At 37.5% G+C, this 24,863-nt stretch overlaps 5 protein-coding genes and 1 non-coding gene across 7 annotated transcripts; 3 read left to right on the top strand and 3 right to left on the bottom strand.

Annotated features, from left to right (window-relative positions):
- Positions 1–117: 117 nt before the first annotated feature.
- LOC103953448 (protein RRC1) lies at positions 118–7,219 on the bottom strand. Its single transcript, XM_018648933.2, is given in 19 exon segments — positions 118–861; positions 1,022–1,188; positions 1,276–2,078; positions 2,180–2,404; positions 2,563–2,700; positions 2,787–2,871; positions 2,998–3,056; positions 3,239–3,460; positions 3,549–3,629; positions 3,814–3,926; positions 4,182–4,347; positions 4,457–4,576; positions 4,971–5,030; positions 5,032–5,124; positions 5,203–5,260; positions 6,324–6,369; positions 6,547–6,682; positions 6,794–6,881; positions 7,058–7,219. Coding segments are annotated over 18 exon segments (2,961 nt in total). The 5' UTR covers positions 6,869–6,881; positions 7,058–7,219; the 3' UTR covers positions 118–547.
- Positions 7,220–8,041: 822 nt separating this feature from the next.
- Positions 8,042–10,394, bottom strand: LOC103953468 (enhancer of rudimentary homolog). The gene is made up of 4 exons (XM_009365214.3): positions 10,237–10,394; positions 9,585–9,678; positions 8,604–8,724; positions 8,042–8,364 (listed from the first exon to the last, which is right to left on the bottom strand). Exons 1-4 carry the CDS (start codon positions 10,237–10,239, stop codon positions 8,274–8,276), a joined length of 309 nt encoding a protein of 102 aa, XP_009363489.1. The 5' UTR covers positions 10,240–10,394; the 3' UTR covers positions 8,042–8,273.
- A 664-nt stretch (positions 10,395–11,058) lies between these two features.
- Positions 11,059–13,825, bottom strand: LOC103953491 (putative glutathione peroxidase 7, chloroplastic). Its single transcript, XM_009365230.3, has 6 exons — positions 13,405–13,825; positions 13,093–13,169; positions 12,903–12,964; positions 12,418–12,536; positions 12,152–12,319; positions 11,059–11,467 (listed from the first exon to the last, which is right to left on the bottom strand). The coding sequence occupies exons 1-6, from the start codon at positions 13,672–13,674 to the stop codon at positions 11,438–11,440; spliced, it is 726 nt and encodes a 241-aa protein (XP_009363505.1). The 5' UTR covers positions 13,675–13,825; the 3' UTR covers positions 11,059–11,437.
- Positions 13,826–16,751: 2,926 nt separating this feature from the next.
- LOC103953502 (eukaryotic translation initiation factor) lies at positions 16,752–21,327 on the top strand. 2 transcript variants are annotated; one of them, XM_048578818.1, is made up of 9 exons: positions 16,752–16,960; positions 17,712–17,783; positions 17,938–18,039; positions 18,236–18,383; positions 18,672–18,765; positions 18,929–19,016; positions 19,111–19,461; positions 19,570–19,809; positions 19,931–21,327. In XM_048578818.1, the coding sequence occupies exons 1-9, from the start codon at positions 16,814–16,816 to the stop codon at positions 20,963–20,965; spliced, it is 2,277 nt and encodes a 758-aa protein (XP_048434775.1). In that variant the 5' UTR covers positions 16,752–16,813; the 3' UTR covers positions 20,966–21,327. The 2 variants fall into 2 exon arrangements, with proteins under 2 accessions (XP_048434775.1, XP_048434774.1); XM_048578817.1 differs by having other exon boundaries at positions 16,753–16,960; positions 18,236–18,394; positions 18,668–18,765.
- LOC125480257 lies at positions 17,359–17,465 on the top strand. The gene has a single exon (XR_007260640.1). It is a non-coding gene; the product is annotated as a small nucleolar RNA snoR103 (small nucleolar RNA).
- A 33-nt stretch (positions 21,328–21,360) lies between the features above and the next one.
- Positions 21,361–23,107, top strand: LOC103953510 (pentatricopeptide repeat-containing protein At3g29230-like). The gene has a single exon (XM_009365253.3). It carries the CDS (start codon positions 21,376–21,378, stop codon positions 22,906–22,908), a length of 1,533 nt encoding a protein of 510 aa, XP_009363528.2. The 5' UTR covers positions 21,361–21,375; the 3' UTR covers positions 22,909–23,107.
- Positions 23,108–24,863: the final 1,756 nt, after the last annotated feature.

The raw sequence follows: 24,863 nt of genomic DNA, 5'->3' as shown, positions 1-24,863 counted from the left end.
AGCATTGAGCAACAGCGTATCAGTTGGAAGCCAAAACGAAGCTTTGAACTCGAAACTAAATGATCATATACATTTCAACAGTTGGGTAACAGAAAACTGCGATCGAACACGGTAAAATTGAACTTCAAAAAACAAAGGGAAGATTCTGATGGCTTCATTTTCCAGATACTAACCACTCTCTCCTGGTGGATTACCAAACCAGTACCAAAGTATGGCATTACAAAAAGCAATGAAGATATGACACCTTCGAAGCGAAATCGTTATATAATTGCCAAGAAATATAGGTTAACAAGAACTAAATTTCCTGTTACAGGATGTAACTGTAGACATCTGTTTACAGTAACTATCACTAGAAAACACACAACACGTTCTCACCAAATCATTCTTCTTCCAAAGCAGTCTCCAGCTTGACTTGCATCTTGGCCCCAACATCATCTAGAAACACTGCATCACGGTTCAAAAAAAACGACCCACGGGCCTCAATTTTGGAAACTATCGATTAGATTCCCAACTCTTTTCAAGGAGGAGTTCTTCAGGATAGATAGACTCATTTCATTCTTCTCCTCCGGTCCCTGTCTCTTTCTCTGCTTCTCTCTCTCTCATGGTCATCCCTGTCTCTACTTCCACTTTTCTCACGATCCCGATCCCGGCCTCTCCCCCTATCACCTTCAAAATCACGGGGTCTATCTCTGTCTCTGTCCCGCTGCCTTTCCCGGTCTCTGTCTAAATCATGTTCCCTTTCCCGATCTCTGTTTGATGATCTTTGTACTGGACTATCACCTTGGCTTCCACTGCGGTGCCGCTTTCTTGAAGCATCACGAGTATCGGCGTCCCGTCTGTCCCTCTCTGAGGATGTTCTCTCTGAAGAATACATAGGGGGGAAATTATAAGATACAATTCAAGCGTTATTAAAATTTAGAAAAGAAAAAAACAAGGACAAGAGAAACAGTACTTCAAATAAATGTCACAAATCTCAGCCCAATGTTGTACGTATTAAGTTATTAACTACAGGAGAACTTACTACTCCCAGAAGCATCTTCGCTGGAATCTAATAACCCATATTCTGACTCCAGCCGTTTCCGATGAAATGCAACCTTCCTTTCAATTTCTTCAGGATTTTTTATTCCCCGCTCCTCAAGAGATTCACGATATTCTATCAAAGCAACTTCCAAACGTCGCAACTTTTGCCTGCAGTAAAACAGTCAAGCAAAATGTAAGTACAATTTTGTTAGGTTCCTTAAAGCATTGGCTCCAAACAAATGAAACTGCACACACCTCTGCTCCTCACTAATTCCACTGTCAGGTTGTGCTGGAATGCTTGCATCATTTGCAACCTCCATCTCATCAGCTTTACTGGGACCATCACCAGCATTTTCACTTCCAGAAGATGAGTAGCTTAACCCAAGACCCCGAGCACTCTGCTTTTGTTCATCATCGCTATCATCATCCTCTCGCGCCCATTTCGAAGCTGGTAGAATAGGATCACTCTTCTCTTTCTTGGTAAAAGCTTTTAGTTCAGGCTGCGGAATCAGAAAGGTCTGGGCCAAGGGTAGGGACCCCTTCGCTTGAGACTGTCTCTCATCCTCTGCATAACGATTCCATCCAGACATTTCTACTGGGTCTGGTTCAATATTAGTTTCTCTGCGGCTACTTGAATTTCTGGCTGAACTTGAATGCTTCTGAGCATATTTCAAGTCATCATCTAGTTCGTAGCCCCTTTGTTTTTCTGCTTCTTCAAGACTAAGCAATCGTGCAACCATTGTTTTGCGACCACCAACAAGAGACAATCCATTATGTCTGCAGCGTCTTTCCAACTCAGCTAGGGGAAGACTTAATAACTCCCTCATAGCTGCTCCTTTGCCCATTGCCAGAGCAGCATCTTGATTGGTTTTAATAGCATCACCTGTATCTTCAGAAGTGGTCTTTTTGTCTATTTCAGGTTCATCGCCAGATATGGAGTGAAAGGGGACCACACCAGCGTTCCCAGACCGAAGAAAAGTAGCCCGTAATCCATTCACGTAAGCATCTGAAAAAAGAAACCAGTCCGACCATACTTGCAATACTTTCAGAACTCTTTCCTGAAGATTTTCAAGTAAAGTTCAACAAATGTCAGAAAAAGAAAAAAAAAAAATATATGATGGGCTGTCACTACAGCAGAATGAAACTACCATTATCATACCTTAAGGGCCTCAGCAGTAATCCTTCCTGTTATACTACGATACAAATCATTAAAGCTCTCCATTATGTCTGGTAATGAAGCTTCAAATTTGGTGCGGTATGCAGATGCATTCTTTACAGGAGCACTGCTATTGTGAAGCACATCAGAGACAAGCATAAGTCTTGCTACTTTGGTTGGGATAGGGGTCTCCTTAAGAGTCAAAGACTCTGTAAGAACTTCAACTATCTGCAACACAAAACAGTCTGAGAAATGTGTACACGCAGAACTGCTCTTTCTTTCTTCCTTTTCTTTTCTTTTGATACTCCCCACTGGTTAATAGATCTCTGGTAATATCTGTAAAGTTGAATAAGAAACTGACAAGTGACTCTATTATCTGCATTTACCTCCCCAGCTGCATCAGCATTGTCCAATGCAAACCCCATAGCATCCTTAATCTGACTCCTCTCTAACGTTAATGCACGTAACATATCTTCAAATTCATCCCTCTGTGAATCAGTAAGTGTTCTTTCTGGCTCTACACGCTGCAATATTAATGAAAAGAAAGTTACACCATGAGAAAACATATGAAATAAATTCATCCTGCTAGTGCATGTGACAAGACAGTTACCCTGCTTCTTCCTGCAGCATATGTTGTACCTGCCTCTTTTTCATGTTCTGGGCTTTTTACTATTGGCAGAGGTGGTGGAATCCATCTAGAAAAATATAAAGTAAATATACAGACAGATCAGTATTATGGTCCAATGCACCAACTTACTTCTCACACCTATGGTCTTAAAATAACTCAATCATAGAAAGAGGAAAAAGTAGGTTTGGTTTACCTTCCACTACCAGTAATCATAATGAAAGGTTCTGTTCGCCACCTTTGTAGAGTATCACCCTGCATGCACAACATTAATATAAATCTTCAGTCCCTTAGGCTACAGATATTTTATACTAAGAAGCTTCAAGAAGCAATAGCTAAGATCACTCAGCAACCAGTAACAGACAAGCTTAAGTCTTTTTACTGAACTTCCTAGGAATATGATGCATGTGTGCATACACATAAGACAAAGGATTTACCTGAGCAAATGAATAGAGCCTCCAAACATAGTAAGTATGCTCCTTTGAGCCAAGCTCAAACAAGAAGTTGAAAAGAGGATTCCCTCTACCTCTCTCCATAATAGCTTGTTCAAAGGCACATCCACCATCCAGAACATACAAAGCCATTGTATCAATCACGTGGCGGAGGTGATCATCCTCTGGTGGAACGACCGTTATATCAGGAACATTTGGAGTAAGAACCTATTCATCAAAAAGATATCCAAAGATTGGCAAGATTGCAATATTGGATAAATAAAAGTAGTGACCACAAAAGAACTAGGTAGTGTACCAGTTCAGAATTCTGACTAGGAACAGAAGTGACAGGTGGGCCTGATGGACCTGATGGACCAGACAAGATTACAGTGGCACCCTGTCAACAATAAAGAATGTTAGCTCCAACAATCCATCTGAAGCGTCAAGTGATGCTGAGAATGTCAAATCCTTGATGCCCAAACAATTAGCTAGGATGCTTCAAACTTTAGGAGAAACAAACAGGCAAACAATTTACGGCTGCAAATTAATTTCAAAGCATTTAAGATGAAAATGAAACAAACCTCCTTGCTCCTGATGGCCATATGTCCTGGAGGGGGAGCAGGTAGAGCTTGTGATGGTAGAGCAACAGACTTGCCCCACCCAATCTTCAACTCATACTCATAAACCACCACTCCTGCACAACAATGTTTTTTGTTAATTAGTAATTACTTTACTATCCTTCATTCCCCAGTACACAAAAGTTTATAGGATGAGAAAATAACATCAACTAGCAATTTGTTCTTCAAAGTTAATTTAGTGTGATTAGTATAAACCGAGTAACATGAGATCCAAATAGGATAACTTTATCTTCGCAGAGAGAGCACAGATACATATTTAAAATATCTACCAAGAGGAAGCCTCAATTGTACGGTATCTGGAAGTAACCAACCTTGCATTTCATCCTTCGCCGCCTGACCATCAGCTCTGTTCATGAAAGCTACAAAGCCACAATTTCTTTGGCGCCTTCGCTCCTCTTCTGTCCTCGGCCACATTATTTTCACACTAGCAATAGGCCCAAATCTTCCAAAAGTTCGCAAAAGAAAATTTTCGTCAACCTAGCCATATGAGAAACATATACTCAGATTGGCAAGTTCTTTGTATCATACGCAAGAGAGTACAAAGTCAAAACAAACCCTACAAAAAAATGGAGAAGAAGAAGCAAACCTTTGGTGACAGATTTCCAACGTATAGATTAGTAGTTTGTGGATCACCATCATCAAATGATCCAAGAAGCTTTCCACTTGGATCAAATTCGTCAGGAAGTTCATCAAAGCGACTGGATGGCTGAAAAGGTATGGCTTAATGAACATATGTTTTTCAAAAGGAACTAGAAAACATATGATGTGCAAGATAAAAGATCTGTATGACACAGCGATAAAGTAAAGACATAATGAAAGACAAAACAGAAATTTTAATAGGAACCGCTAAATATTAACACTAAAAAAAAAAAAAAAAAAAGATGTAATTCAACAATGCCAAAGTGTATTTACATATGTTTTCATTAAATAAAAAACCTATTCTAATAACGAGGCTCAAATGCTAGAACAACAAAAAAATGCATTGAGAACTGGAAAGTCATTTACCCAACTTAAAACAACCCATGCTAAAGTGAAGATATATCATCCAAATCACCATTCCTACAAAATTCAAAACTAGAATTAATTAGGGAAATACGTACAGTAGAATTCTCCATCTGCCGCCCATCATGGCAATTTTCACGCTCTTGATTTCGCCTCTCTCCTCATCTCCTGCTCACGCTTCAACTCTTCCATAAAATGATCGATGTTTCGAGACTTTCCTTTTTCTTTCTCCCTCGGCCTCTCCTCCTCCCTCTACAATGTGTATGAGCAATATTTAGAGTCAATACACAATTCACTCTGATACTATAAATAAAGCTATTACCTACTGACCTTCTCAGGTTCTTTCCCTTTGGATGCCAAAGGTGGTGGTAAGAAAGACGGAACATACCTGTAGAAGGTAACATAATGGCAAATGTGCTTGTTATCGAAGCTCTTTTCCTGGAAAGTGATTATCAAAATACATAGAATGAAGCATATCAACTGCTCAACCATAGCTCATTCCTAACCAAGCCCTTTCAACCGCTACCTTAGAGGGCCTGTTTGATTCCTCCATTCTCAAACTTTTATGTAAACATGACAAGTAAATTACAGTGCAGAAACACGTTGCCAAATGAGTTCTGAGACGTTTCTTTAGAAAGCAAGCTTAAGACATAAACAAAAACAAAAAACCCGATGAATCTACATCAGCTTTAGTTCAGAAATTATAAATATAAGCCATTGACAACATCAACAGGCTACTGTTTCCCACTGCTTCTATAGAAAAGAAAAGTATTCAAAAGCTCATCCAAACCGGTCCAAAACTTAGTTGTTTCTACGAGATAATGTAGTAACTCCAGGTGACCACTAGATTTTCTCACTTAGAATGAAGTATAAACGGTTTTTAAACCTAACTTTTGGTATTGTTATTGATTTGGACAACATTACACTGCAACTCATGAGTCGGAATAAGCTATATGACTACTGACTACGTCACAAAAAGGTTCATAAAACATTTACGCACAGAACACGTTACAGAACTGACAATGTTTCATATCAACCTAGCATTTGTGCGAGTTTAAATCCAACTACAGAACTTCCACTATATGACACTACCCTCGAGTTCAGTACAATATGCATAAAAAATGCACATGTAGAAGTATACAGTTACTTAAAACATTCAAGAAACCCAAAGATTTCCAACGCATTCAATAAACTAGGAATGAATAGCAAGCTCACAATACATTTTACCAAAAGAAATGGAATTAAAAGAGAAAATGAGTAAACATTAGGGTTGATTTATTTGAAATCGATTGTTGAATAATCGTCATTTTCCACTTTTCTATTTAGAACACTTACAACTTCACAACACAAAATCCATCCAAGGATATCAAATCATCACCATAAAAATTCTCCTAGTTATGATGCCTTATCGAAGAGTATTGCAGCATGGCTAATCAAAAGCATTTCTTTACCTACTCCCCTTCTTTGGAACAGATACCCCATCTTTGGACTTTTCACCTGCGATCCGCGAATGAATAAAAAGGTCCATACTTTTATTAATGTGTTCTGATAATAATGGAAAGCTATTTTACTTATCCATATTGTGCAATGGCATAATATGAAAACAAAGCACTAAGAACTGAAACTATCAGAACTTGAACAGAAAGCAGTACATAGTTCTCCAGCTATACTAACCTTTGGAATCCGGCTTCACCTTCTCATTGGGATTGATTGTTCCTCCTCTAACAAAGGCCTTCGACCCAGGTGCGTTATCCCCTTGAAATGACTCCACAAACTCCGCATATAACCGAGCTGTTTCATCCTCCGCTCTCTGAAACGAAAATCGAAAAGAACAAAACAATAATTTGTCAGTAAACCTCTTTTCCACAAAAGCCAAGCCAACAAGCTCAATGAGGTTAATAATCAATGGCGGCAGCTGCACCTTTTTCTTTGCCTCTTCCTCCTCCCTGTGCTTCTGGAACGGAGTCTTCTTCCGGGTAATCGAGAACGAACTCATTTTGCATCAGCTTCTGCAAATCAGTTCGACAAAACGCATCAAAACTCAATAACTTCAACGTCAATTCACAAAGTACAAAAACTACGAACCCAAATTTGCATAAAAAACGAAATTCCAAACCACGAGAGATTACCAAGTTCAAAATTTCTAATTTATTTAGCTCAATCGTCGGAAATCAAATCTGCTTACCGGGAGAGTGTGTGAAGGTTGAAGCTTTAATTCCCGCAAGGCCCTAACCCGACTGGTCCGATTGCGAATCCGCCCTCTCTTTCTGCAAAGCCGAGAACCGCGGAGGACGACGACTGTGAAACGCAGCGGGCGATCAGAAATTCAGAAAGAGGCTCCGCAAAAGCCCTAATCGTAAATTTGGGCACTACTGATTTTTTTACTGTAAAAACCAAGTGGATTGCACTATTTAGTATTATTTGCCTTTTGGAGATATTCAATTAATTTGGGTCTCAAATACATTAAAATCCTTTAGTCTATCGTTATTAGAATTATGGAATATACTTTCAAATTAAAAATTTGAAATAGATTTTAATTTACAAAATATTATTTGATGGCACAATAAAATTTTTGTTTTTGTTTTTTTTGAGCAAACGATATTATCTACATTAATTGGGGAGAGGGTGAGATTAGTCTCACAATGGGCTAGCAATACTGTGGTTTAAATTCTCTTTTGACTAAAATCGAACCTATGAACTCTTACGTAAAAATGAATACCACTAGACCGTAGTACTAACTGGCAAAATTAAAATTTTTGTTAATCAAGGTCTTATTGCACTAAATCAAAACTCTTTTCGAAATTTAGACATCTTTCCCATTATGGAATGAAATGTCACAAAAACAATCAAATGAAACACCTTCATATTTGGTTGTATTGGTACTAATTGCGAGAATAATTTCTCATATGGTTTTGCTTTTGGGAAAGAGAAACAAAATTTCTCTTCTAAGCGTTAGAAGAGATCTCGAGTTTGAATTTTTTATTGATAAAAACCAACATGTAATTTAGTAGTTTTGATTGAATCTCTAACCACACTAGTTTTCATTAAAACCACAACACAACGTTCACGGTTCACCCCTATAGACGTACTTTTGGGTATCTCCTCTGCTTTGAAGTTTAAATGATACAAGATTCTGATATCACAGTCAAAGGTTTATGAAACAAAGAAGAATTGCTCCGGAATCGAAGCCGACAACAAACGTTGGTTCTCATTTGAAACTTGGGCAAAGCCACCATGTAATTTTGAAGATACGTGCACAGGTAGAAAAGTTACAACACCCGAATAAACACAGACCGGATGAAAGCCCGGATAGTCTGAAATTATACACTTCATAGCTAATTCCCTTAATATTTGATTCAAGTCTGAAGTTTGCTACAGACAAATCTGCAGCATCACTTTTGTCAATGCGCCAGTTTTTGCAGATGTCGAAGTGTCCGTTGTTTAATCCACTGTCGGTCATAGGGGAGATATGCCTGAATCGAATGATCATATCTGCAAACCAAAACCAGACCGAAAGGTATCAGTTTCCCACCCCAATAGACATCACAAACAAAAACTTGAAATGGGAAAGTTAAAAGAACTGCAGATGATCGGGAACCATTCTAACTCAAAATTTGAACATCGTTGACATAATTCTACAAAAAAAATAGTTCAGTGACAAGCTATACATAGTTTGGTGCCTATTTGTGTGTGAGTTTTGTTGAGAGAGAGAGAGAGAGAGAGAGAGATACACTAAAGCACTCATGTCAGCAAGGCCATCAATGAAATTGTAGAGATCTCCGATGTCATAAGAGATATCTCTAATTGCTGGATTTAACTCCCTCAGCTTCCTCTCATACAGTCCACATATACCTATACACACAACAGCATAACTTCTAGTCAATGCAATAAAAAACAATGGCGGTTATAACCACATTATTTCTTGGGAGCACTCCAACCCTTTTTCACCCTGAAGTATCCAACTGTGAACCAAAAGGGTTAAAAAACTCTCAAGAAACATATATGTACAGAAAAAAGAAGAGGGGCAGAGCGAAGAAACATGTTTTCTCTCAATGAAGTGGAAGTTTAATATGTCACCCAAACTATCATGTTTCACCAAACACAAGGTACATTAATCATAACACATGTCATATAGTAGCATTCTCACAACTTATAAACTCCAAGCCTAACTAAAATAAGTATCCCCGACAACTGCACACTCCATCAAACTGGAGAGATGCCACTGCAGGGAAATTTTCCTGCAGAAGGTTATGCATTTCACTATCCGTTCAGGTACCCCCATGTGAGTTCCAAATCAGTGGATCATCACTAGGATTCTGGATAAAGTTGGCATTTATATCTAATTAGGTATACTAATATTTCATTCAAGTACTCCATGCAGGTCAACAACTCTCACATTGACGAGCAAGGGAGCCAAATACTCAATATCGGTTACTTATCACATCCTTCATTTTCTAAGAAAAACGTACTTATTCACCTAATAGGTGAAAGTAAACTATTTTCTCCCTCTGGAATCAGCTATGCCCTTCAGTTTCTTTCAAGAATAAGCAGTTCACGGGCAATTTTTTTTTTCTTATACACAAGAATTCCTTTTACAACATATGAAGTGGTCCATAGTACCAAAGACCAAATACACTTTGGAGCCGAAAGAATGCTGAACGATAACAATGACAGTGTAACAACAACAATTTTTATAAATAAATAAAACATACCATCCATTGCTTGACTTATCGAATCATAGTCCATAAAGGTTCTACTTGCTTTGTTGTGAGAAGTTTGCATTAGAATGATCGTGTGCTTGTTCGCCTACATGACAAAAAAAGTACAATTTAGTCAGCATTCCAACACGACAGGTTCATATTATGAAAGCACGAAAAGTACTTCAATCTCAAAACATCGAAATTATCATGGAAACAGAGCATTATAGACACAATAGCTGTATTATACTGTAAATCTTGACAACAAAGTTCAACAGCAAAACTCACATTCACGTAACCTTTTGAAAAACCCACAAACCAGAACCCTAGCCGTCTGTTTGGTTCCCCATAAAACAGAGAAAAGGAAAGAAAACCCAACAAATATAAATTAAAACAGAAAAAAAAAAATTAAATTTCTAAGCCTAGTATGCTCTGGTACTCTATAATAATGTCAAGCCCAGCAGAAAAATCCCTTCCAAGTAAGCTTAAACAGAAGAAAAAAAATCTAGATTCTCAGCTTCCATAATTCCAAGATCCAATTTTACAGAACAAAACCATAATTTTGCATAAATTAATAAATAGTACGAATTGCAGAGGGAAAAAGGAGAAAATAAATAACTACAGACAAAAGCAAATAAATTCATGGGAGAAAAAGAAAGTAGATTACCATGTGAGAGCTGACAGTGACGACCCAAAAGTTTGCAGCAAAATTAGGGTTGCGTAGAGAAGACGAGACAGCCGGAGGAAGAGAGGGAGTGAGAGAGTTGAAGACGAAGACTTTGAGCAGGGCCACTAGGTAAGGGACATGCAGAGTTGAGGGTAAAGTAGACAATTACGATCTTGGTTGTGGTGGTCTTTCGATGGAGAACCCAGACCGTTGGATTTGTATACTTTTTTCTTGGGTTGTTGTATGTAGTCGTGGAAAGTAGGGAATAAAGAAAAAACCGAAAGACTGGAATGCTTTTTTGGAAAAGAAGAAAAAGACTGGAATGTTTATCCAAAGTGGTTGAAAATCTCTGTTAAATTAAGGATATTTTTATCACGTCAATCCTTTATTTGAGTGGTAATTTCTTCAATTTAATAACGGTTTTTCACAAGAATCAAAATGATAAAAAAAATTTGTCACATCAACTCTCTTTTTGAGTGGTGGTTTCTTCAATTTAACAGAAGTTTTTCATAAGGACCAAAATAATTGACAGTGATAATTCTTTTATTGATTTTAAATCTCAAAAATCAAAGTAAAAAGTTATGACAATCTCATAAACTAATTTGACCAAAAAGACTTTTTGCCGTAACGCAAGGAAGACTTTGGGGCCAACGCAAGTCAATGGGAGAACGAGGATCGCGACTTGTGAACATAGAGCTGATCAGAGTAATTTCTCGTAATTAAGCTAATTCACTGACAGTCGTTGGACAGATTAAAAATTAGCAATTTATCGCACTTGAAAGTTTCAGACCATTTTAGCAAATTCGAACATACACATTTGTATAAATGCAAATATGATGATTATAATCACAATATATGAAAAAAGAACAACAGAAAGCAACAAGGAGTTAGTCCAAATACAGAAGAAAACGAAAGAAAAACGCTTGGCTTGTTCGCTTGGAAGTCGCCATTCCTACTAATATGTTAATCACAGTTCGACACAGATGCAGAAATGTTTCCTTTTGTGTTTCTAAAGAGTTATTTCCGCATATGTGTTGCATGAAGGAGGAATGTCACATTCCATGAAAGGAGCCAAGAAGTATTCGAAGAGAAAACTACTGACAAGACAGATATTATCTAGGAAGCAATATACAGGGATTTCCATATATACTCCATCTTCTCCTTACTGGGTGCCGCCGTGCATGTTCTGCAGCTCTTTTACTCAAGCTGCGACCAGTTTCTGGATATCCTTCTGAAACCAAAAATTATACAAAAAAAATCAGACCGGAAAAACAGGGGTGAGAGATCTGTTACTTTAAAGGGAAAAACTTCTTATATTTTTCTGTTCATATTATGATGCTCTAGTTGCCATGCTGTTTCACTTCAGAAACACACTAAGCAGAAAAAGTACACGTTATTTCGGCAACCATATTAAGTTTCATATCTTCAAGCTTCGGTTATTGCTTTGATAACGATGCTACTGAACTATCGACTTTTTCAGTATCAATGAAATTTATTCAAATCAAAGAAAGCTACAAAAGCAGCAAGGATAGCACTACAAACAGACTCAACAAAGAAACCATGGGAGATTGTCTCAGAAGATTTACAGGAACGTTCCAATCAGCATCAGGGGTTAAACAAATGTATTGGCCTTGATCAATATTTGATTAAAAAAAATATGTAGTGGTTGCGAGGATAGGGGACTTTAAAACTATTTCACCTTATCAATGTAATAGCGTAAATTCTAGACTTGCTTGACCACCAAATCACCAACTACGCTTGAACGAGGAAACAGGTGGTTCAAAAATGATGTCAACATCTAGAAACATAATTGTAGAAAGCTAGGTTCCACCAAACCGTCAAGTTCCCTAACATTTACTTAAGGAATAATAAACTTACTAATTATACAACCAAATGAAAAAAGGAAAATGCATACCTCAATTTGAAAAGGCGATGTCGTTGGTGGGTATCTTTCAACAACTTTACCATTCTTGTCCACCAAAAACTTCTCAAAATTCCACTTGATAATGTCACCTAGAAAACCTCCTGCACTTGATTTCAGAAACTGGTAAACCGGAGCTGTGCTGGGACCGTTGACATCAACCTGTAATGTACCTTTAGTACTTGAAACACCCATCTCCATACAAAAAAAAATTACAATAAGAAAGTAATGGATGGAAGACATGCAGTTGAACTTTGCACCTTATCAAAAATTGGGAATTCGGCTTTAAACCTCGTACAAGCAAACTGCTTGATTTCCCCATTTGATCCGGGTTCTTGGCCCCCGAACTGATTGCAAGGGAAAGCTAGAATCTCAAATCCTACAATGAGATTGAGTTTAGATACGCAGCATCCATTACCACCTTAAAAAAACTATCAACAGAAACACTTCTGGTATACCATTTCATGCCAAACGTTTTTTTTTTTTTTTGTCAAAAGTTTCATGGTCAAAGATGAATCAATAAAACGCATTCGAAAACTAATCCTCCCCATGCACCCGCGATCCTGACCAACCAAAAAGAAAGTGACTTGTGTAACAAGAAAGATCACTCATCTTTCAGTTTTGTAGCTGGAAGAACTAATCCAAAACACTTCAGAAACATATAAATTAATCTAATGCAGCATTTTGTGGATACGAAATTGTTACTGAAACGGAAAAATGGGAATTTTGCGAAGTTGCAGCATACCTTGTGTTTTGTATTTCTCATACAAGTGTGACAGTTCTGAGTAATTTGAAGAAGTCAAGCCACTGAAATTCAAATAAACAAGTTTTGGTCAATTCACTAGCATCTCAAACTTCCAGTCTTCCACAGAGACCTTCCGTAAAATTTGATTCACATATAAAAAATAGTTCCAACTCAATAAAGAAAGCAATACCATCTTGAAGCAACATTGACAATCAAAAGAACCTTCCCCTTGAACTTGCTAAGAGGAACATCCTTAGCATCAATATCCTACATTAAACAAATTTCAGACATTAGTTTAAAACCCGACCACCTAGTTCAAATGTTCTAACTTCAAATTTGATTCTTCTGAACATTACAACATTACAAGTATAAAATCGACAAAAATCCTAGAAACAAAGAGGCAAAAAAAAACATAATTTCATCAAATAATTAGGGAAAATGAAAAAAATATGCATCCTTCTAGGAAAATATATATTTTACATATTTACACACACATACATACCTTGACAGTGAAATCATAAAGACTTTTCTCTGTAGCTGCTCTTGCATAAACACTCAAAGACCGAGATTTGAACAAAACCCCATTAAAATTTTCCGATTGCAAAGACAACCCGTTTCGGAAAAGTGCTGATTGCGAAGATCCAAGTGAGGATTTGATCCAGCACGCCATGGGAGGGCATGAAGCTGAAGAATTCGAGCTTGCGTTTGCTTTTGTTTGAGAAAACCCCTGTAAAGGTGTTGAAAAAGTTCCAAAGAAGGACATGGAAACCATTGTTTTGCTGGAGGGGACTTTGGAACTCGGTGGAAATATGGAATTTCGGGAGTTGCAGAGCACTTCACGATAATTCGCTAGTCGAGCGAATGTGATTCTGTGAAGCTCTGGACACCCAAGTCTACAGAGAGTTTTCCTCCTGTGGAAGGTGTTGTTACACGTGGTTTTATTTATGGGATTTTTAGATCTAAGTCAAAAAACATAGAATATTTTTAGGAAGGAATCCAGTCATCTAATTATATGTTTTTATTTCTTTTATACTTATTTTATATTTTCTAATAATATTAAAAATTAAATAAAATCTTCTAATATTATGCATTTTTCGACTCTAAAAAATCTAATTAATATCTTATAACAAAAAAACTAATACACTAATATAAATCTATCTGCAAAACATTCTACCCTAACTCAAGTAACGAATATATGAATGTATATTAGACCTATATGTGAAATATGAAACCTAACTAAAAGATAGAAAAAACACCTACAAACAAGACACATTAATTTTTTACAGGTTGACTATAAAAAATAATCTGTTATATAGATAGATAAATGCAATTAACCTATGATATAGGTTGATTATAAAAATTAAAAATAAAATCTATAAATGGGATTTGAAGTAGGAGGAAGGACAATAAATAACAAAAAAATAAAAAGAAATAATCAAGGTGATAATTAGAAAGAAATTTGATTTTTATAATAAATCTTATCATTGAAGATATAATTATTGATAATAAAATAAATAAATTTAAGGATTAGACTTATTTTAATAAATTAGACTATTTCTTCTATTGGCTCAAAAAAGTTAAATTTATATCAAATTTGCCCTTTATTTATTTATTTTTGGCTAAGTGGTTGTGTTTCTTTTCGGATGGTTATTTTAATAGTTGATCCTCGAATGCAATTTGCTCATAGTTGACGGTCCAATACTTAATTTTATTTTTTACCTCTTAATCAAATAAAGATATACAATTTCCTGTCATCATACTTATATTCAAATTTAAACCATAACGATATTAAGGTTGAAAATTTAGAATATTATATGCTGTTGATAAAAAAAGAATATTTTATAATTTATAGGCTAAATAAGTTGATACTTATGATCATTTTTTTAAGGAATTTCATTTATAAGCTCAATTTTACAGTTGTTTAAATCTGACCTTCTTTAACACAATTTTTTATTTTATCACTGTATTGATCACATGACGATAGCTTAAGGAAATATACAGTTGTAAATGAAATTTTTATGTGAATGTCAAGTTTGAAGGTAAAATATTTTGGAGATTGTAATGTGATTAAAGCTATTTGATTGTTATATCAACAATGTGAGATATTTAAACTTAAAATACATTGAGAATAAAAGTTGTCACATCCCCGTTCGAGGGGGTCCATTTCTCGGGTCCGCTCCACCATTGTAGCATAATATTATTCACTTTGGGTCCTGACCACGCCCTCACGGTTTTGTTTATGGGAACTCACACGAGAACTTCCTAATGGATCACCCATCCTGGGGAGTGGTCTCGTGCACTTCTCGCTTAACTTCGGAGTTCCTACGAAACCTGAAACCAATAAGCTCTCAGAAGGCCTCATGCTAGGTAGAGATGGAAATAAACATATAATGATCGCTCCCTAGATGATGTGGGATGTCACATAAGTACTATATGATCATTATATAATATCGATTAAAAATAATATAGAAAAATAACAAAACACTATGATCGCAAAATTCAAGTCAATTTAGGAAACCTTTTGATTGGCGAATCCAATACCACAGTATAGGCACGTTTCCTTTCTTTTTCTGACTCAACTAGTACAAGATGAAGAGTCAATGCTATAAAAGTAAAATATAAATTAACTATCAAAATAAATAATCCAATTTGGAAAATATTTAATTAATTTAAGTTAGTATTTTGAAGGAAACAAAAGGTTTAAAGTTTTGGAAACCTTTTGTTTCTACCAAAGGAGGTTCAAACCAAGAAAATATCATTGCAACCAAAAATTTAAAAATAAAATTGAACTTCAATTTTGCACGACACCATCTAAACGTTTACTCTTTAGTGGAATTACTAATTTACTACCGAATAAAGAATTTTTATGACGAATCTTCTAGACTTTGCAACATGTAGTAACTTGTCACATAACGTCAAACATTTCAGTTAACTGATAATACCGACAACATACGACTCAATTTTCTACCAAAAAAAAAATCACGTTGATATCACGCGTACACGACAACTTCCCAATCAATCATTTAAGACTTTGTTGCATGTCACGATGTATCACGTGACGATTTCCTGAAAAAAAAAAAATTGTTTTGGTGGGATTGGAATTGAATTATATCTCCTTTAGTTAATTTTTGTTGGAATATTTTATCTTAATTTCGTAAGAATAAATTGTAGTAATGGTCCCTTAACTTTAACTCAATTGGAGTAATGGTCTCTCAACTAAAAATCCATTACCATTGGTCCCTCAACTTTAACTCAACTGGATCCTCAACTTTAACCCAATTGTAGCAATAGTCATTCTAACATAACTCATTTTGACAAAGTTTTGATGAAGTTGACGAAAAATGATCATAGCTACACGTTTTGTTGATTTGAGAGACCCAATTGTAACAATGGTTTTTCCAAAAACATTTTGATCAAAATCGACACATTTTGACAAAATTATGACGAAATTAACGAAAATGATCATAGTTAAACATTTTGATGAGTTGAAGGATTAATGGTAATGAATTTTTAATTAAAAAACTATTACTCTAATTTAATTAAAATTAAATGATGATTGCTACCATTTATGTAATAGCGTTTCCGAAAATTAAAGCGTTAAAACGACAACCGGGAAGGGTTTCTCTCTTTAAATATTTTGTAGACTAAATAGGGTTTACGTTTCCGTCTCTCTGCCCTTTTGGAGCGCGCTGCTGCCAGACGCCTAAACTTCCTACGCCTATAGATATATATATAGAGAGAGAGAGAGAGAGAGAGAGAGAGAGAGAGAGAGAGAAACTGCCTCCCCGTCTCTATCTTCAAACACAAAATCCTAACCCTATCCACTGTTCCAAACGCCCCCGTCTCTCTTAGTGCGGCTGCACTCTCTTCCACTTATCTAGTCGGAAAAGAAAGATCGACGGCGGCGAGTTATGATGGCGGATCCGACGTTGATAAGCTTGAGACCTGGCGGCGCCGGCGGCCTCCGTGCTCCCAGATTCCTCACGGCTCGCTTCGATTCCAACTCTTCTGATGCTCAGGCTCTTCCGTCCCGTACCGGCCTCGCTCCCGCCTTCAAGGTCCCTCCTTACTCTAGCTCCTCTCTCACATAGAAAAATATACTTTTGTATAGATATTTGTATGTGTACATGAATGTGTATGTGGATCTGGTACTCTGGAGGTTTAATAAATCCGAAGACTTTTCTTTTTCTCTTGTTTCTGGTCGATTTTCGATGTCGAGTTTTGAATTGTATGCGTTTTTGTTTTGAATTCCATTATTGGTTGGAGAAATTGAAATTGAACTCATTGTAAAAATTGGATCTTTCAGTCACATTATTCTGTTAAATCCTCGGAGAGTATGCTCTTTTGTGATCCTAAACCAAAATTCAACTTTGAGATAATTGGAAAAGGAGTTTGTCGTCGAACTAGGGTAAATTTGATATTTTAAGATTTAAACGTCCTAATTCTTGGCAGGGCTCTCAAGAATGTGCACCAGCTGTAAATATGGACGAAGAGTTTTATGTCGGGTTTTTAGGTGGGCTTGCAATGAGTCTGCAATACCCATAAAGGACCGACATTACATGTTAAGCTTCTTAAATATAATTATGGCTGCTGTCTGTTGATTGTGATTTCTTACTCATACGTGTGGAATAATTTGACATGTCTTTCACTTTAGGTTGCATATGTTCTTTTATGATCGAATCCTCACTCTTCATTGATAACATATCTTCTTTGTGTGTGCTTTCTTATTTCTGTTTTGAGGTGTATAGCTCATTTACTGAGGATTACCCTTCATATGTTTCAACTCTTTTACCTGTCTTCTTGTTACAGACTGGTGACTTGCGGTTTGAAGGTCGTGAGCGAGTTCGATATAGTAGGGATCAGCTATTGCAGCTTAGGGAGGTACTGTTGTGTGATCACTTTTCTTTATAGCTACTATTGTTCTTTAACTACGTTATGGAGCACTATGAAGATAAGTAGAATGTTTCATAGTATCTATCCTGGAAGGTGGGGATGATAGTGTTTTTCTTGTATGACGATCTTACCTTTGGTATAGGCGGCCACTACTATCCCTGAAGAAATTTTGAAGGTTAAACGAGAAATAGATGCTGAGTTTGTTACAGAGGATCCTGCTTGGGGTCATGCAGATACTACCAATGTGAGTATAATTACTTTTCTCTTCTACCATGCAACTATGTTATTGTTCTGGACAGTAAACTAATTAATATGAGTTTTTGTGGTTACAACTGTTGAGTTCATGTTATTGGGTTCATTCAATTAAACTTTTTGTCCTATAATTCGAAGTCTGATACACTTATCCTTTTGCTCAAAACTTTTCCTTCAATTTTCTTTAGCTGCAACTTCAAACCCAAGGTCGATATTCCGAGCCAGATAACCGCGATTGGCGTGGTCGATCTGCACCTGCTTCCGAAGAGGATAAAAAGGAATTCAATAACCAGCAGGACCAAATAAATTCCCAGTTTGGAAGGACGCAAATTTCTGGTAACCAAGTGGTAATAAGTTGTTATCCAATTGTGTAATGGATATACATGGTCTCCCGTTTCTTAAGATTTTATGTTTTTGCATGCTATACTGCAGATCAGATTTGTTTACTCTTCCTGATTTCTTGTTCAATGCAATGAATACTAGCAAATAAGTTTAGGTTGCTAGTAATAGTAGGCACCAAAATATTGGCATGTATTTGGTACTGGCTTATTTAGATCTTGGAATAATTTTCGTTCCAGTAGTGTTATTTTTTGTTTTTTCTAACTTTCTGAAAACACCAGGTAGGCCCTGCTCCTGCCCTCATTAAGGCAGAAGTTCCATGGTCAGCTCGAAGAGGAACACTCTCTGAGAAGGATCGTGTCTTGAAGACAGTGAAAGGGTAATTAATTCTCTGATTCCTATCAGCTTGAAGATTTGCTTTTATGATCTGTTCTACATTTTAAAAGGATGCAATTTAATATAAGCTAGATTTTTATTTTTATTTTTTGTGCAACTGCTTGTTATGTGATAATCTTATGAAAAATGTTCTAATTTTTGTGCAGTATACTGAACAAATTGACCCCGGAGAAGTTTGACATTCTCAAGGGCCAACTGATTGATTCTGGAATTACCACTCCAGATATTTTAAAGGTTTGTAATAATGAAATGTATTTGGATACTTCTCACTCCATACTGAGTTATTACTTTCCTGCTGATGAGTTTGAGGGTTCAATTTGAATTGCAGGATGTTATCTTTCTGATATTTGATAAGGCTGTGCTGGAACCAACGTTTTGTCCTATGTATGCGCTTTTATGCTCAGATCTTAATGCAAAACTTCCTCCTTTCCCACCTGAGGAGGCTGGTGGGAAAGAAATCACATTTAAACGTGTTCTGTTGAATAATTGCCAAGAGGCTTTTGAAGGTGCTGACAACTTGAGGGCAGAAATTAGGCAGATGACTGCTCCTGAGCAAGAAATGGAATGCAGAGATAAAGAACGAATGCTTAAGTTGCGAACTTTAGGAAACATACGCCTTATTGGAGAACTATTAAAGCAAAAAATGGTGCCTGAGAAGATTGTCCACCATATTGTTCAGGTTCTTTCTAGTTTTCATTCACGTTGTTTGGGTTTTTTTTTTTTTTTTTGGTTTGTTTTGTATAGGAATTTGAGTGCTGTACTAACTCTGCACTTTTGTCTAACACAGGAGCTTCTGGGTGATGGCAAAACATGCCCTGCTGAGGAGAATGTTGAGGCAATATGCCAATTTTTCAACACCATAGGTAAGCAGCTGGATGAGAGCCAAAAGGCTCGGCAAATCAATGATAGCTATTTTAATAGGTTGAAGGAGTTGACTACAAACACCCAACTTGCACCACGGTTGAGGTTCATGGTCCGTGATGTTCTTGATTTGCGGTCTAACAGCTGGGTCCCTAGGCGTGAAGAGGTGAGTATACATACCGTTGTCATTTTGTCTTTTGTTGTGAGGAGGTAACCATAGAATGCATTGTGGTACATCATAGTGGGATTTGTGAATCTAACTTCTGTTTTTCCCTCTGTTTTGGAAGGTGAAAGCAAAGACCATTAGTGAAATCCATTCAGATGCAGAAAAGAATCTAGGGTTGCGTGCAGGTGCAACAGCAATGATGAGAAATGCTCGCAATGCTGCTTCCCAGGGGGATTTGAGCCCCGGAGGGTTTCCTCTTACCAGGCCTATGCCTGGAATGCCCGGGACCAGGAAAATGCCAGGAATGCCTGGTCTTGAAAATGACGATTGGGAGGTCTATCGATCCCGTTCAATGACCAAGCGTGATGGTTTGGGGTCCCAATCTGCCAGTCGTGCCCAGCCACCGTTGATTAGCAAAACACCTTCACTTAATTCAAAATTTTTACCTCAAGGCAGTGGTGGCATGATAGCTGGGAAAACAAGTGCCTTATTGGGAGCTGGTGGCCCTCCTTCCCGAGTAGAAGCTCTTACTCAAAATCCCAAACCTGTAGTTCCAGCTGCAACACCAATTCCAACGGAGAAACCTCTGGCTCCTGCAACTGTATCAAATTCTTCTAAGCCCTTGGCTCCTGCAGCTATATCAAATCTGGCTGTTTTACAAAGGAAAACTGTATCTCTGCTGGAGGAGTATTTCAGTGTTCGGATTCTTGATGAAGCACTTCAATGTGTGGAGGAGCTGAAAGCCCCAACTTACCATCCGGAGGTTGTTAAGGAAGCTATTAACCTTGCTCTGGAAAAGATCCCACCATGTGTAGAACCTGTTATAAAGCTCCTTGAGTTCTTGGTCAATAAAAATGTGTTGACATCTGTTGATATAGGAACCGGGTGCCTTCTTTACGGGTCAATGTTGGATGACATTGGCATTGATTTGCCAAAAGCGCCAACTAATTTTGGTGAGATTCTTGGGAAGTTGGCTCTGGCGAAGGTGTTGGACTTCAAGGTTGTGACGCAAATTCTGAAGAAGGTGGAAGATGACATGTTCCGGACAGCCATCTTTGGTTCTGCTAAGAAGGGCGTTGCATCCAGCCCTTCCGGGCAGGAATATTTGGTCACCCAGGAAACTGAGGTCCAGGCTTGTGAGAGCTTGCTGTCTTGATTCATGCTAGTTTTAGTCAACACAGGAAAGTTGTTTGGCATTTGGCTTCCGGTGGCGTAGAGCAGCAGTTTGCTTCTTCCTCCCACATATTTTATTCAGTTGTATATTTCTTTTTGGGGGTTTTAGTTCAAGTTTTGTTCGTTAAGCTGAGGAACATGATGTCCTATATTCCTCTTGAGCTCGGGTTAATTTTTTCCGGGAACAATCGAAACGGAATAGGATCTTGCACCATCCTTTTGTTAAATTAGTTTTGCAGCCTGTGTACCATTTACTCTTGATTTTGTACCTGGCCAGTATGTGGCCTTAAATTTTCTCCATGGATATTATTGTCAGCTTCTATAAATTTCTACCTTATGGCTTGACATCTTGGATAGCCTTCGTCTTCCTCGTTTTGAATTCTGGATACTGATATGGCACTTGTGACCTGCAACTTCACTTCCCCCTCGCCATCTTCTGGCAGTTCCGACCTGCGAAGGTGGAATCAAATCGAAAGGAATCAAGCGCTGAAGGGGAATGTGGAGCTTGCAATACATTCATACATTGATATGCAGAAACTTGGCTTCTCTGCTGATAACTACACATTTCCCCTTCTGCTTAAAGCAGCAGGCAATGCTTCGTGTTTGCGTATCGGGTTAACGCTCCACGGCCAGACAGTTAAAACCGGTTTCTGTGACCATCTTTTTGTCCAAACCGCTCTACTGAAAATGTACTCTTCTCTCGGACTCCTTGTTAATGCTCGTAAGGTGTTTGATAAAATGCCTGTAAGAGATGCGGTAGCATGGAACTCCATGTTAGATGTGTACGCTTCTTGTGGCCAGATGGATAATGCAATGGAAATTTTCGATACAATGCCTTCACGGGACCTTTCATCCTTCAACATCATGATCTCTGGGTTTGCAGGCGCACAAAGCGTAGCCTCTGCCAGAAGTATTTTTGATCGAATTCCTGAGAAAGACGTTGTCTCATGGAACTCGATGATATTGGCGTGTATGAACGCTGGAGAGACAGCTGAAGCGTGTACACTGTTCGAGGCAACGACAGAGAGAAATGTCATTACTTGGAACACAATGGTAATGGGTTACTTAAACAACCAACTCTACACCAAAGCTATTGATTTGTTCTACAGAATGAAGGCTGGAGACGTCAAACCTGATTATCTGACTCTGACCGGCGCTTTATCTGCCTGCTCTCACTTGGGATCACTCGAAACAGGCGTAAATATACACATCTACGCCGAAAATCTTGAGCAGGCCTCGAGCCCCCATGTAGTAACTGCGCTGATAGATATGTACGCCAAATGTGGAAGTATACACAACTCCTTAGCAGTGTTCTACAAGTCGAAAACTAAGGATATCTACTGCTGGAATGCCCTAATTTCCGGCCTTGCGCTTCATGGTTTCGGGTACGCTGCTCTGAAGCTGTTCAACCAAATGAGAGTGAATTGCATAAAGCCAGATGACATAACCTTCATTGGTGTTCTGAGTGCTTGTAGCCATGCAGGGTTGGTGAAAGAGGGATGTGAAATGTTTGACTGCATGAAAAGGGATTTTGGAATCACTCCAAAGGCGGAGCATTATGGATGCGTCGTTGATCTCTTAAGCAGAGCCGAGCACTTTGACTCGGCTTTTCAACTCATCGAGAGGATGCCGTTTGAGCCCGGGGAGTCGGTCTTAGGAGCTCTGCTTAGTGCTTGTGTGATTCACCAGGACCTTGAAGCTGGGGAGAAAGCAATGGAGCTTGTTGTGAAGAGGGATTGGTGCTTGAGCCATGGGGAATACATGATGTTTTCTAACTTGTATGCATCTTGTGGTCAGTGGGAAGAAGCAGAAAGATGGAGAAAATTGATGAATGATTCAGGCATGGTTAAGACTGCTGGCTGCAGTGAAATACAAGTTAATGGAAGGTTTCACAAGTTTTTGGCTGGGGAGGTTGGTGTTGAGTGAGATACACAAACCCTAGCTGCAATCAAAAGCTCAATAGTAAACATGGATCAGGTCAATTAGCCAGGACAATGTACCCGTCCTGGACCCGAAGCATCCAAATTTAGTACCCTTCATGTATATTGAAGTATAAAAAGTATCGTCTTATAAAAATAAAATAAAAACTAAGAATTTCAATATATTATAGAATAATTGTGTGTCATGACTTTTGGCATTTGGACTTACATCAATGCAAATACATCATCCTCCCCTAAACCATACCAAAAAGACCCAACCTAATTCACAAGTCACGATAATAAACGTCAATACTTTATATCAGTTGATGAGAAATTTCAAGTCACGTGATGAGAGAGATAGATAAAAGAGGGTGATACAACCGGTTATTAGACAAACTTTTATTCTCATCATATAACACAATTTCTAGACTTCAAGTCACATTATCAGAAAGATAAATATAACAAAAATACACCCGATTACAAGACAAATTCTTGTCAATCATCAACCAATTCGAGTAACTCTAACTCAGCTACCATTGGAGACCCTTTTAACCCATTTACAATTTGGGGTACCCATAAAGTACCTGCAGTGTACCTGGCCCCAAAATTGGAGGACCACAAGATCCAATATAGATTGTTCCAGCGGCAAACAATGTTGGTGGAACAAAGAGATCATGTACAACCTGGCCCGTAGTGGGTTTGCACTAAGACACCAATAGTAGGTGATGTTAGATTTGCCTTTGGTGGCCACCATTTTTGTTAGGAGACAAGTCAATTTGTTGCACCAATCAACCAAAAGATATTTTTCATTTAATTATTCCTGCTGATAACTATGAGGATTTTGTTTAATCGGATTCAGATTCTCTGTATTAGGGATCTTTTTTAATTTTCTGCGGACCATTAGTTATTTGTCCCTTTGTGGACACGAAGGGGTCAAAGAAGAGAAATACGAAAGGTGTGAAATGTACAAAATTTTTTTATACGTAATCTGAAATATCCGTGATATTATATTATGAATTCAAAATATTAAAATGACATTTTAAAACATAAGTGTACGTGTAAGTCTTTTTTTCAGTGTATATGTTGGGTTGCTAGGGCATTGGGATTTGATATTCTATCATATCATGTCCAAAGTAGATCTTATCGTCTATAAACCAAACATTGCTTAAAGAATGACTGTTATAAAATGATGGAAACTGTAGAACCACTTTAAAATTGCGTCTGAATTACACTTCGATAAACTTTGTTTAGCATGTCCCTAGGAGGACTAGGATTTTACTAGTTTCATTCTCTCCTTATTTTTCGGTGTGTAAAAAACACAGCTTAGTATATCAAGTGTCTTCATACAAGTGGTTGAAATTTTTTTCTCAAGCAAATTTGATATTTGGTATACCGAACCTTGTTCCTGGCTCACTTAAAAATCTCTCATTTTCTTGTCTCTCAAACAAGAACTTGTCCAAAAAATTGTTATGATAGTTTGGTTTTAATCCTTTAGAGATACAATATAATGACAAATGGGATTATTATTATTTAATGTTAAATATTGAATCGTATATCATAAGTTCAAATACCACAATCGACAGTTATTTAATAAAAAAAAACTTAAAGTTAGAAACATATTATCAATTACATACACTACAAATTTCTCTACGGTGCCACGCGATTTACGAATGTCTCTAAATGCAAAAAACTATATTCCTTTTTGGGAAAACAAAATTATGAGTCTATTTTTGGATTAATGGCTTTGTTTCGTGTATTAGTGGGTGGTTTGTTATCTATGTGCTGCCGCCACCTGTTTTAGAAATGCCTACAAATGGACCAAAGTACGAGTCCCTTTCTCGTTTCTTTGGTTGTTTTTGTCATATTTTTAAGTCGGTGATTAATACTCTAACAAGTTTTTGCTTTGCCTTTTTGCCGACATAGCCAAAAACTTGAAACACATTACAAAGTGTTTTTATCTGC

This window comes from the organism of the source record quoted next, unplaced genomic scaffold (genome assembly GCF_019419815.1).
Source record: "Pyrus x bretschneideri cultivar Hongxiangsu unplaced genomic scaffold, Pyrus_bretschneideri_v1 Contig1, whole genome shotgun sequence".
NCBI lineage: Eukaryota > Viridiplantae > Streptophyta > Magnoliopsida > Rosales > Rosaceae > Pyrus > Pyrus x bretschneideri.
The sequence above is the reverse complement of the archived record's forward strand: the minus strand, read 5'-3'. Positions and strand labels throughout refer to the sequence as shown.

Excerpts from the sequence above, each read along its gene's own strand:
- LOC103953468 (XM_009365214.3), bottom strand. Across the intron at positions 8,725-9,584 it reads GATAAGTCAAGCAATGGATG|GTATATGTGGACTGTATGAG; the intron begins GTATGTTTTATT and ends TTGTGTGTATAG. Across the intron at positions 8,365-8,603 it reads GCTGACATGAGTGCTTTAGT|ATATGATCATTCGATTCAGG; the intron begins GTATCTCTCTCT and ends TTTGGTTTGCAG.
- LOC103953491 (XM_009365230.3), bottom strand. The coding sequence starts at position 13,674 with ATGGTTTCCATGTCCTTCTTTGGAACTTTTTCAACACCTTTACAGGGG. Across the intron at positions 12,537-12,902 it reads TGAGAAATACAAAACACAAG|GATTTGAGATTCTAGCTTTC; the intron begins GTATGCTGCAAC and ends ATCTCATTGTAG. Across the intron at positions 12,320-12,417 it reads AATTCCCAATTTTTGATAAG|GTTGATGTCAACGGTCCCAG; the intron begins GTGCAAAGTTCA and ends GGTACATTACAG.
- LOC103953502 (XM_048578817.1), top strand. The coding sequence starts at position 16,814 with ATGATGGCGGATCCGACGTTGATAAGCTTGAGACCTGGCGGCGCCGGC. Across the intron at positions 16,961-17,711 it reads GCCTCGCTCCCGCCTTCAAG|ACTGGTGACTTGCGGTTTGA; the intron begins GTCCCTCCTTAC and ends TTCTTGTTACAG. Across the intron at positions 18,766-18,928 it reads GTCTTGAAGACAGTGAAAGG|TATACTGAACAAATTGACCC; the intron begins GTAATTAATTCT and ends ATTTTTGTGCAG.
- LOC103953510 (XM_009365253.3), top strand. The coding sequence starts at position 21,376 with ATGGCACTTGTGACCTGCAACTTCACTTCCCCCTCGCCATCTTCTGGC.